We start from the raw sequence: 11,664 nt of genomic DNA, 5'->3' as shown, positions 1-11,664 counted from the left end.
TTTTGATACCAGAGATCAAACTCAGGATATTGCACTTGTGAGGCAGGCATGGTGCCACTGAACTAAATTGCAGGCCCACAAAGTTACTTCTTTTTCTATTTACATGGAGTTTATTTATTCAGGATGTATTATAGTGTATGTTATGTCCTAGACTAGTGGTGGCAAACCTATGGTATGCATGCCACAGCTGGCTGTTTGTTGTCATTTAAAGTTTGATAAGGTTCACTCACCCTCACTGTCCTAGACTCTCCTAGAATCTCTTAATACAGCTAGACAGAAAATTTCTCTTCTTGGTTTTGGTTTTTGTTTTTTTTTTCTTCGAGACAGGGTCTCGCTATGTAGTTGAGACTGACCTGGAACTCACTGTGTAGCCCAGGCTGATCTCGAACTCACAGCAATCCTCCTGCCTCAGCCTCCCGAGTGCTGGGATTACAGGCTTACAGGCATGCACCACCACACCCGGCTTAAAATTTCTCTTCTTTATAAAGCATGCTACATTCTGGAAAGACACAAAGGTAAACCAGCAAATGTGTGAGGAGAGGTAGCAGAAAATCACATGAAAAAGAATGAAGTGTGGCAAGGGACTGTACAAGGGTGGTGCTGTGTTTTTGTTATTGGTTTTGTTTTGTATTTATTTATTTTTTGGTACCAGGGATGGAATTCAGGTCCTTGTGCTTGTGAGGCAGGCTGCAGGCAGAACCACTGAGCGAAATCTCTGGCCCTTGGTTTTGTTTTTAATGTGCTCAGAGAAGGAAGGTCATTTCTCCTTTCATGAGCTGTAGAAAGACACAAGGGAGTCAGTGTGGTGTGGTGTAAACACCTATAATCAGCACTTGATGGGGAAGAGGAGAGAGAACTGCAAGTTCAAGCCCAGCAAGAATCTATCAAACAAAACAAAAAGGCTGAGGGATATATCTCAGTGTAAAGGCCGTGAGTTCACCCCATCTCCTGCACACACACAATATGGGGAAATGTTCTTCCAAGCAGAAAATAAATGTTGAGAATATCTACAGTATTTGTGTGATTTTTGTATAGTGCCAAAAAGAGATTATAGCCAAAAAGCCTTGTTTATTGCTTCTAGAAGGCCTGTGTTAGGAATATGAATGTTTACTCATATACAGTGTATATACAAAAATGCAAAAGCTATGTTTGAGAACCCTTTTCAAAATTACTTCTGGTTTATTGTTTCACAGGTACTTTGACATGCATCAATTTTATTGTTTGCCCTGGTTGTAGAATATTACCCAAATAATTAACTGAAGATACTTTTAAAACTTAATTTTGTTGTTTTAGTTTATTGGTTTTTTTTTTTACTTTATATCGTAATCACTTTTCAGAAAAAGCAACAGATTGTAAAACTTTGAAACCGAAAATGTATCCATATTTTTGGCTGATGGTTGGTCTGTCATCTTACAATCAATCCTATTTGAAAACTTTATCTTTACAGCTTTTAAGAGACTTTAATGAAGTTAAAAATCACTAAGCCAATCCTACATACCTTATGAATATTCCTTAGAAATAATTAGTTTAATAAATATTCTTTTTAAATGTGTCTACTTTCATTTTATTAAGAACAGTTCAGAAATTCCATATTCTTTTGAGAACTTTATGCATGATAAATTGATAAACTGAAAAGCTAATTTATATAATTTAAACCTTCAAACTTTGGGGAAAAGAAGCACAGTAATGGGAGCTGGGAATATGATGAGGAAAAATTATGACTTAACAGTTGAGGAGAGACCTCAGTTGGATCAAGGCCCAAAGAGGGTAATTGGTAGATAAAAACTACAATTCTAGCAGGTACAATATTGGTAGTTATGTTCCGTGCTCAGTATGTCAGAGGATTGGAAGCCATCTTAACTTGTTTCTTCCCTAAAGTTTTCAACTCAACCTTTTGGTAAATCAGTGCAAAAATAGTCATTTTTGTAAAATCTTTCCTGGAAAACTTATTCTGTAAAGCTATTATTAAAACTTGAAAATGTGGCATTTTGGTTTTATTAGGTTTTTTTTGTTGTTGTTTGTTTTAACTGCATGATCCAGACTGGCTTGCTGAATTGTCCAAGCTGCTTCAAACTCACTGAGTTGCTGGAGTTGACTTCAAACTTGCCATCCTCCTCCTGCCTCAACCTCCCCCTGAGTATTGGTATTATAGGTCTGCACCATCATGACCAATGAAAATGTGTTTTTTCAGAGGAAGGTATCAGATTTGTCTTTTTTAAATAGTAATTCTGCGGACTACTTCATTTTGGTAGAAACTTAAATTTGCAGAGCTCATGTTTTTCTTTTCTTTTTTGATGCTGAAGATTGAACCTAAGGCCTAATAAGCACTCTACCACTGAGCTGTATCCCAAGTCCCAGAGTTCATGTTATTACCATAATTTGTGTAAAAAAACTAGGTTAAATGTGATTGTGATGATATCAATATTTACACTGTCACAGAAGTTACTCATTTTGTTCTTGTATTCTTACCGATTCACATAAAAAATCGGAATACAAGATAGCATTTAGGTCTTGTGAAGACAGTGACCAGTGAGTGCCATCTGTGTGTGTGTGTGTGTGTGTGTGTGTGTGTGTGTGTGTGTGTGTGTAAATTGTATCAACTTCTTTCCTCTTAATTTTTTGTATTTTAGGCTGAAAGAATATTCTCAGAAGTTAGAAGAATTGAGAATTACAGAGTTGAAGGCATGGAGATCTACTCTACAACACTTTGGCATCTTCAAAAAGATGTTGCTCTATCAGTTCTTTCAAAAGACTTAACAGACATGGATAAAAATTCACCAGAGGTATATTAACAAAGACACTTTGCTTACTTAGTAACTCTTTGAGTAACCTTATCAGATGGCAAATGAATCAGATACAGTCCTATATCATTTAATGAAAGGGATATGTTCTCATAAATGTGTTGTTAGGCAGTTGAGTCATCGTGTAAAACATCATAAAGTATAATTACACAAACTAAGATAACTGTGACATTACAGGTGATATAATCTTATGGGATCTGTTGTTGACTAAAATATCATGACTGTTCAAACACGATTTAGTATCACCTATACTTTTCTCTTTCTGGGCAAGGAACTCAGAAGAAAAGAAAGTCCTAGAATATTGGGTCCAGATTCACACATAAAAATTGAAAAAGCAGATAATTCATTCATGATTGGTCAAGATTTGACTGTATTAAAATTATTGTTACCAAGATTAGTATTCATTAAGAAGAATTTATAAGGATTAAAAGAAGTGCTGATTTTACATTAAAGTAAATTAGTAATTAAAAAAAAATTTTTTTTTGAGACAGGGTCTTACAACTATGTATCCCAGACTGGCCTTAAATTTGCAGTGATCGTCCTGCCTCTGCCTCAGCCTCTCAAGTGCTGGTATTACAGGTGTGTGCCACCAGGCCCAGCATAAATTAGTAATTTTAATTGCTATTTTAAGTTATAGTTACAATTAATTCCCATACTCCAGTTTTGTAAGAATTATATTTCAAGGCATCTCAGAAGTATTTAGTAACATTGGATTTAATGGCACAGATCTATAATCTCAACATTCTGAGAGCCTGAAACAGGAAGATTGCAAGTTCAAGCCCAGCCTGAGTGATTATTTAGCAAGGCAACTCTCTCTCTCAAATAAAATAAAATAAAGTGGCTGTCATGTAGTTCAGAGCAGAAGCCCTAGGTTCAAGGTCTAGTGCCTTCCCCCAAAATGACCGTGGGTACAAGTTAAAGTTCAGCAGTGGAGTGTTTGCCTATTATGCACCTAGTGAGCTCCTAGGTTCTATCCCCAGTACAGTTGGGGGTATTTTTGGGTGGGAGGGGTGTTTGGTTTTTTGTTGTTTTGCTTTATGGCAACGCTGGGACTGAACACGGCTTTGTACTAGGCAATAACTCTACCAGTAAGCCACACCCTAGACTCCCCAGTACAGTTTTTTTAAAAGGAATATTTAGTAATGCTTTTGTAACATATTTAAAGTTAAAATCGGAGCTGGGGATTTAGTTCAGTGGTGCCGCTGCCTTTCTGGCAAGCACCTGAGTTCGACCCTTGGTACCAAAAAAAATAAAAAATAAAGTTAGAATTAAATATAGTCAGTTCTCAGTGTTCTGTGATGCTATAAATGATAACCACCATTTTTCTTAGCAAAATGTATGTATATAAATATCACAGATTATAATCTTAAATCTTAACAATTTATTCTGGTATATTTTATTATCCTTATTTAAGTGAGAAAATGAGATTTAGAAGTATTAAAGTGACTTGCCTAAGGCCACCCTACTAATAGGTGCCAGTGGTGGGATTCCAATTCTTCACTCTCCCGGGAGCTGAGGCTTCCTGTGCTACACTGAGCCTACCCAACCCCAACCCCAACCCCAACCCCCACCACAGTCTCTGGCCTCTGAACATCTTTATAAGAGCTAAGAACCACTCAGCCTTGGTTGAAAATGTGCCTACTTGGCAATCACATGTTGAATTCACAAATGGTCAGAAAAGTATTGCAAATATTGGTTTTGGTTTTAGCAAGTAAGCAGATTTACAAATACAGAATCCATGAATAATGAGCATGGGCTGTTTACTAAAGCTGTTCAGTTTTTGTCTTTCTGTTCTAAGTGAGGTCTGAGCCTTGATTTTAATCATAGATTTGTTTTGTGAGAAAAGATACAAGTTTTAATTATTTTTTGTTTTTATCTTTTTAAGGCCTGGTGTGCTGCAGGGAATTGTTTCAGTCTGCAACGGGAACATGATATTGCAATTAAATTCTTCCAGAGAGCTATCCAGGTTGATCCAAATTATGCTTATGCCTATACTCTATTAGGGCATGAGTTTGTGTTAACTGAAGAACTAGACAAAGCATTAGCTTGTTTTCGAAATGCTATCAGAGTAAATCCTAGACATTATAATGCATGGTAAGTGCTAGTGAAATGCAAAGACAAAGTCTCATCAAGGGCTTATTTTAACAATGGAGATACCTAATAAGAAAAATTTCAGAATACCTGATCTATATTTTCAATTGTTTATATATTACTCTTAATGCATTATATCTCATTTTAAAATAGTTACATTGCTGGAAAGATGGCCAAAAATTAGATAAAAAGCCGGTTTTTGCTGACGGATGAAACAGCCAAAATTGCCTGTACTACCTTCCTTCCAACAGATGGAAGTTCTTTGTAATATTTTAAGAACTTGGTTCTTTAAAAAATAATAACAATAATAATAAATAAATAAACATATACACACACACACACACACACACATATACATACATACATACATACTTACTCCCAGATGAATATAATTATGATCTATGGTAATTAAGAAAAAATAGCCAAGCAGGATGGCGCACACCTGTAATCTCAGTACTCAGGAGGCTGAGGCAGGAGAATCACTGGAGTTTGAAGCCAGCCTGGGCCACATAGTGAAACCCTTTCTGGAAAAAAACAAAAGACAGGGTTTGCATTTGATATATTAAATACTGTCTTTTTTTCTCCTTGCCTCTATATCTTCCTGTTCATCTTTTATCAAATTGAATCTACAAGTTAATTTTTTAAAAAGAACTCAGTTCTTAATAGGATTTATCTTTCTTCTTAAATATGTTAGATCTATTATATTTTGCATTAGTTACATTCTTTTTTTGAGACAGGGTCTTGCCAGATGTGGTCCAGGCTGGCCTCAAACTCAAACTGCTACCTTAGGTGTGCACCACCCCACCCAGGTAATCAATTTTTTAAGAACTCTGCTATATCAAAAATTGTGTTACGGCCAGGCACTATGGTGTACACCTGTAATCCTAGCTTCTTCAGAGGCTGAGTCAGGAATATAATTTTGAGACCAGCCTAGGCAACTTAGTACAGCCCTGTCTTAAAATTAAAAAAAAATAAATAAATAAGGCTGGGGATATAGCTCAATAGTAGAGCACCCCTGGTTTCAATCTCCGTTATCACATACAAGCACACACACACACCCATAGACATGCACACACAAAGAGAAAATTGTATTATAAGGAGGACTAGTCTGTGAAGCTTTTACTGGGAAGAATTTAAATGCTGAATTACTTGGATAACATTAAGTATCTAGCTAAACACTAGTAAATTTAGTAGAATTCCAAAGTCAAAAAAAAAAAAAAAAAGAAAAGAAAAGCAGCCGGGCGTGGTGGCACACGCCTGTAATCCCAGCACTCGGGAGGATGAGACAGGAGAATTGTTGTGAGTTGAGACCAGCCTGGGCTACATAGTGAGTTCCAGGTCATTCTCAACTACATAGTGAGACCCTATCTCAAAAAAACAAAAGAAAAAATAACCTTTCTTTCATCATTTCTACCTTTGCTATCTTTAGTACAGTCTTTATACCTTTTCTTTACATATAGCACCACTGTAATGATTAACAAAGCTGCTGAAATAAGTAGAATGTGCTTTATTTCATATCCATTTGGTGCTTTTTCCTTATTATCTCTTTCTGGCCAAAAGAGATCTTTTTATGTAAACTTACATACTGTATTCAGTTGACACTTTGAGAATTCTTAAGAAATGCCTGATACACTATTATATAACCTTTAACAGTTATAAACAATTATAAGTCTATAAACATAGAACATGCTTTTGATATGGTAAATAGGAAGGAAAGCTGTAGATAGGTGCCATTATGTATCCTATAATTATAATGATATAAATTTTTATATGCATATGCACTCGGGCAAAATGAACTGAACGTTGTTAGGAGTTCAAGGTTCAGAGTCATAAACAGCTAAAATCCTTATTCATATAATTTTAATCAAATTATGTAACTTTGCTGAGCCTCAGTTTCCTAATTTGAAAGTGGGAATAATAACAGAACCTGCCTTCTTGACTCTCCCTAGGATTAAATGAAATAATTCAGATAAGAATTTAGCAGAGCCAAGGACACCTGTACAGGTGCACACCTGTAGTCTCAGGCTGAGGCAGGAGGATCAGTTGAGCCCAGGAGTTCAAGACTAGCCTGGGCAACGTAGCAAAACTATCTAAAGAATTCAACAGAGTTCTTGGCACACACATAATAATCACTCATTAGAAATTAGATACTGAATTATGGTAGTAGTTTAAGGATTTGGTTTCTTTTTTCTCCATTATCATAATTTTATTTGATTAATTTGACTTGTTTTTACTTAACAGCAATATCTTGGGCTGGGGATTTAGCTCAGTGGTTCGGTGGCCTGCCTTGCAAGCGCAAGGACCCGAGTTCAAGCCCCGGTACAAAAAAAAAAAAAAAACAAAAAACAATATCTCTTCTAAAATGGTTTAGTAAAAATAAAGTAAAATCTTTCAGTAATGTTCACCATGACTGATACTTTTTGCCCCCCTTAGGAGGCCATCAGTATTTTTCCACTGGCTTATTAAAATGCCAGATACCATGCATAGTTCATTATTAATTGAACTAAACTAGCAGCCAAAAGTTGTAAATTTAATAATATACTGTCTTTTATACTTTCAGGTATGGTTTAGGAATGATTTATTACAAGCAAGAAAAATTCAGCCTTGCAGAAATGCATTTTCAGAAAGCACTTGATATCAATCCTCAAAGTTCAGTTTTACTTTGCCACATTGGAGTAGTAAGTAACTTTCTAAAATTACTGATCTGTTATCTCCCTTTTAAAATATATTTATTAGCCAGGTGTGATGGCACGTGCTTGTAATCCCAGAGCCTGGGAGGCTGAGTGAAGAGAATTGCCACAAGTTCAAGGCCAGCCTGGGCTACATAGTGAGTTCAATACCAGCCTGAATTACGTAGTAAGACCCGGTCTCAAAAAATCAAAATAAATCTAAATAAATACATTTGTTAATTGCTATAACGAAAATCATGGCTTTTTGCTATTGTTATTAGAACAGTATTCCAAGAGTCTTTCACAGCCTAAAACACTTTTTTGGCTCAGCATAAAGAAGTATTACTTGTGTGTTCTTATCCCTTGGGCAAATCATTTAGCTTTCCAGAACTGTTTATGAATGATAAGAAATAACTGTCTTGTCTACCTCACAGGATTGTTATGACTCGAATGAGATTTGGGGTGCAGGGGTCAAACCCTGGGCTTCCTGCATGCTAGAAGATCACTGTGTTGCTTTTGGCCTTTTTATTAAGATCAAGTGTAGAAGAGCACTGTATAACTGAGTCCCAACTCCTTTCCCCTGTTTTTTAAATAAGTCCCTAAAGTAGGTGAAGGTATCGTTGTTCTGAGTGATACAGGTTTATCAACAGGTTCTTTAACAAAGTTTTGAAGAACCTAATATTTATAGGACCATAAATGTGGAAATGTGTTATCTGTCTAAATGATACACATTTTTCTTGTAAAGGGAAAACCAAGTTTTGCTTATGTTTTAGATTTAAAGTACCTAAATACCTGCTCTAAAGATAGAACTGTGATTATCATTATGGACACATAATGATGAATTGGTAACTAGAGCACCAAGGTTTTCATTCCAAATCATATTATTTAGAATCTCTGGACTCTAGTGTTTTTCTTGGAAAAGATTTAATCTATTAGTCATTTGATGATTAATTACAAAGTCCACTTAACCCAGTGGACAATGCAAGTAGGCCATGCAACTTCTTTTAATAGTTCTGTTACCTTTATATTGGTTTTCAGTCACATTACTGTATTCTCACCTTTATTCATAAATATGAAGAGGAAGCATTAATAAGATTTTTATTTCTTTCAGGTTCAACACGCACTGAAAAAATCTGAGAAGGCTTTGGATACCCTAAACAAAGCCATTGTTATTGATCCCAAGAACCCTCTATGCAAATTTCACAGAGCCTCAGTTTTATTTGCAAATGAAAAATATAAGGTAATGTATGTGTCTCAATTGTCTTCCACACTGTATTGTTTTGTGTCCCTTTTAATAACTAAAAATTTCTTGTACTTTAAATTTTTGATCTGAAAGTTCATTTTCTCCATTTTTAAAAAGGGTTAATTTCATTTTCTTTTGTGATTTTATTTCTTTGTGAAATACTCATAGGAAAGATGGGTGTGTAACTATCTTGAAATATGTGGTTATCTCTTGTAAAGACTCTATATATAGAAAGACAGGGAGTTATTTTAAGATCTAAACCATCCTCTTAGGATCAAAATAAGTGAATAGGTGACAAATTAATATCTGTGCATTATTCAAACAAATATTTATTGACTACACGTATAGTTCAGTGATAGAGTGCTTGCCTAGCATATGTAAGCCTTGGACTTGATTGCCAATAAAAACCAGAAAAAAGGAGAGAAAATTTTCTTGAGTACCTAATGTGTCAGGCACCAGGAATTTAGTAGCTATGTGATCACATTTCTTGCCATTCCTTTTTTCAATGGTGGTGGTGGGGATCAAACCCAAGGCCTTACACATGAGAGGCAAGCACTGTCGTGTGTAAATGAGAAATGTGTGTAAATGCGCACACAATATTTTTTTAATAATACACATATATTACTCCCCAAGAGGAAGAATAGGTAGTGAGCAAATAATCAAAGAAGTAATAAAAATATTCTCACTATGTTAAGCACATATAGTGTGTTACACAAACTTATACAAGAAGACTAGATATACTCTATGTTTTTTTCTTTCACTCTTTTCTGTAGCTTGATAAGAGTATTGAGAAAAGAACATAAGGAAAACTGAATAAGAAAAAAGAAACATACAGTAACATGAGATCTTATTATAATTTTATTTAATTATAAACCATGAATCCAAGGGGTAGGGATTTAGCTCAGTGCTACACAAGCACAATGTCCTGAGTTCAATCTTCAGTTCCAAAAAATAAATAAACCATGAATCTGTAATTTATTATTTAAATTTCAGGTTTCTGTATTAATAAATTCAAACTCTTTCTAAAAAAGAATAAAATCTACTATAGAAATAAGCAAAACTGAAGTACAGTACTCAGAAACTTGGGCCAAATTATTGTTGTAGTAGATTGTTTTTCTAGGTGCCTAAATAAATAAATCAGTTCTTTCTCTAGAAATATATTCTTCCCATACACATTGATATTTGCTAAAATTTAAAAGTACCAAACTGGGGCTGGGGATTTAGCTCAGTGGTTTCGTCACCTGCCTTGGAAATGCAAGGACCCGAGTTCAATCCCTGGTACCAAAAATAAATAAATAAATAAAATAAAATAAAAGTACCAAACTAGTTATGACCTGACTTTTTTGATGACTACTGAAGATCTATAGAAGGATTAAATATATAGTTTTTGTTTGTTTGTTTGTTTTTATTTTGTCGTTTATTCAGTAGTTCTAGTTATTATCCCCTGCTTCCCCGAACCTCCAGTACTGGATATTAAACCCAGGTCCTTCACACTGAGCTACATCCCCAATCTTATTTTAATTTTTATTTTGACGTAGGATCTTGCTGAGTTGCTGAACTAGAACTTCTAATCCTTCTGCCTCAGCCTCCCAAGTGTTGGGATTATAATTCTGCACCACTATGCCTAATAATCACTTTCTAAATTTTAGCTTTTTTAAAATTTTGTTTTTTTGAGACATGGTCTCACTATTTAGTTCCAGCTAACCTTAAATGCACTGCGGCCCAGGCTGGCCTCAAACTTGTAGCATTCCTTCTGCCTCAGCCTCTCAAGTGCTGAGATCACAGACATGTACCACCACACCCAGCTTAATTTATTCTTTGAGGTCCTATACTTATTTTCATGGGTTTATATTATCGTATTACTTTAAATATGTAGTCACTTTCTTTAATTGAAAGATTCTACTCAATTTATTAACACCATTTTAATACCACCATATCTACAAGACATGCCAAGCAATTGAGCCTTAGACTTGCTTCAAGAAGCTCATGTTCTAAACTCAGTATCATGGCACATACCTGTAATTCCAGCACTCAGGAAGCTGAGGCTGGAAGATTCAAGGCCAGCTTGGCTACATCGTGAATTTAAGTCAACTATGGCAACTATATAGCCAAAAAAAAGTCCATGTTTTAGTCTGATCAGTTGTCTGTGCTATGAAACATAAGGTACAAACATTTTGGGATATGAATCTGATGTGTGGATAAATATGAGTTTGAGGTCTAAGTTGAAGACTGTTATAGGAAGGACCTTTAAAAGTTACTGATTGTTTATAAAATGTCCTAGAATAGAAATCAAGTGGTATAAAAGTGCCACTTCATGCTGGGGACATTGGTGCATGCCTGTAATCCCAATACTTTGGGAGGCTGAGGCAGAAGGATTAGCCAGGAGTTCACTGCAAGCCTGGGCTACCTAGTGAAACTTTGTCTCAAAAAAAAAAAAGGTTGCCACTTCACCCACTCTGTGCCCAAAGCATTTCTAGCCAGCACCCTGTTTACTGTGTTCTACTGATATCTAATCGTTTAAGTCTTAAGACTTTTAGGGCAAAAGTAAAAACTTTGATGCTATATTGGATACTAGTTCTTAATGAGTCTTTGTAGTTAAATGACCAGAAGTAGGGAGATGCATGATAGTTACATAAAATTTTGGTAAAAATTATAGTCATAGAAAAGAACACATAACAATTCTCTGTTGTGTGTATTGTTAGCCGTGAAGAATTGCAATGTGTCATACTGATTAAACAGTGATGATTTTCACAGTGTGGACTGTGAACTTCCTAGAGTCTGCAAACGTATTTAAGGACTCCAGAAAGTCAAAACTACTTTCATAAAAATACCTAGATATTAGCCGGGCATGGTGGCATAA

General features: G+C 35.3%; 1 protein-coding gene across 1 annotated transcript in view; it reads left to right on the top strand.

Moving 5' to 3' along the window:
* Positions 1-11,664, top strand: part of Cdc27 (cell division cycle 27) — a 68,524-nt gene that overhangs the window by 48,144 nt on the left and 8,716 nt on the right. Inside the window, exons 13-16 of the mRNA XM_019209483.2 lie at positions 2,631-2,783; positions 4,687-4,895; positions 7,453-7,570; positions 8,673-8,801. Of these exons, the coding sequence (XP_019065028.1) occupies positions 2,631-2,783; positions 4,687-4,895; positions 7,453-7,570; positions 8,673-8,801 (609 nt within the window). The remainder of the gene's footprint in view (positions 1-2,630; positions 2,784-4,686; positions 4,896-7,452; positions 7,571-8,672; positions 8,802-11,664) is intronic.

The sequence above is a fragment of the Fukomys damarensis genome, unplaced genomic scaffold (genome assembly GCF_012274545.1).
Source record: "Fukomys damarensis isolate Sample0158 unplaced genomic scaffold, DMR_v1.0_HiC HiC_scaffold_23, whole genome shotgun sequence".
Taxonomy (NCBI): domain Eukaryota; kingdom Metazoa; phylum Chordata; class Mammalia; order Rodentia; family Bathyergidae; genus Fukomys; species Fukomys damarensis.
This window is presented reverse-complemented; position numbering and strand designations above follow the sequence as displayed.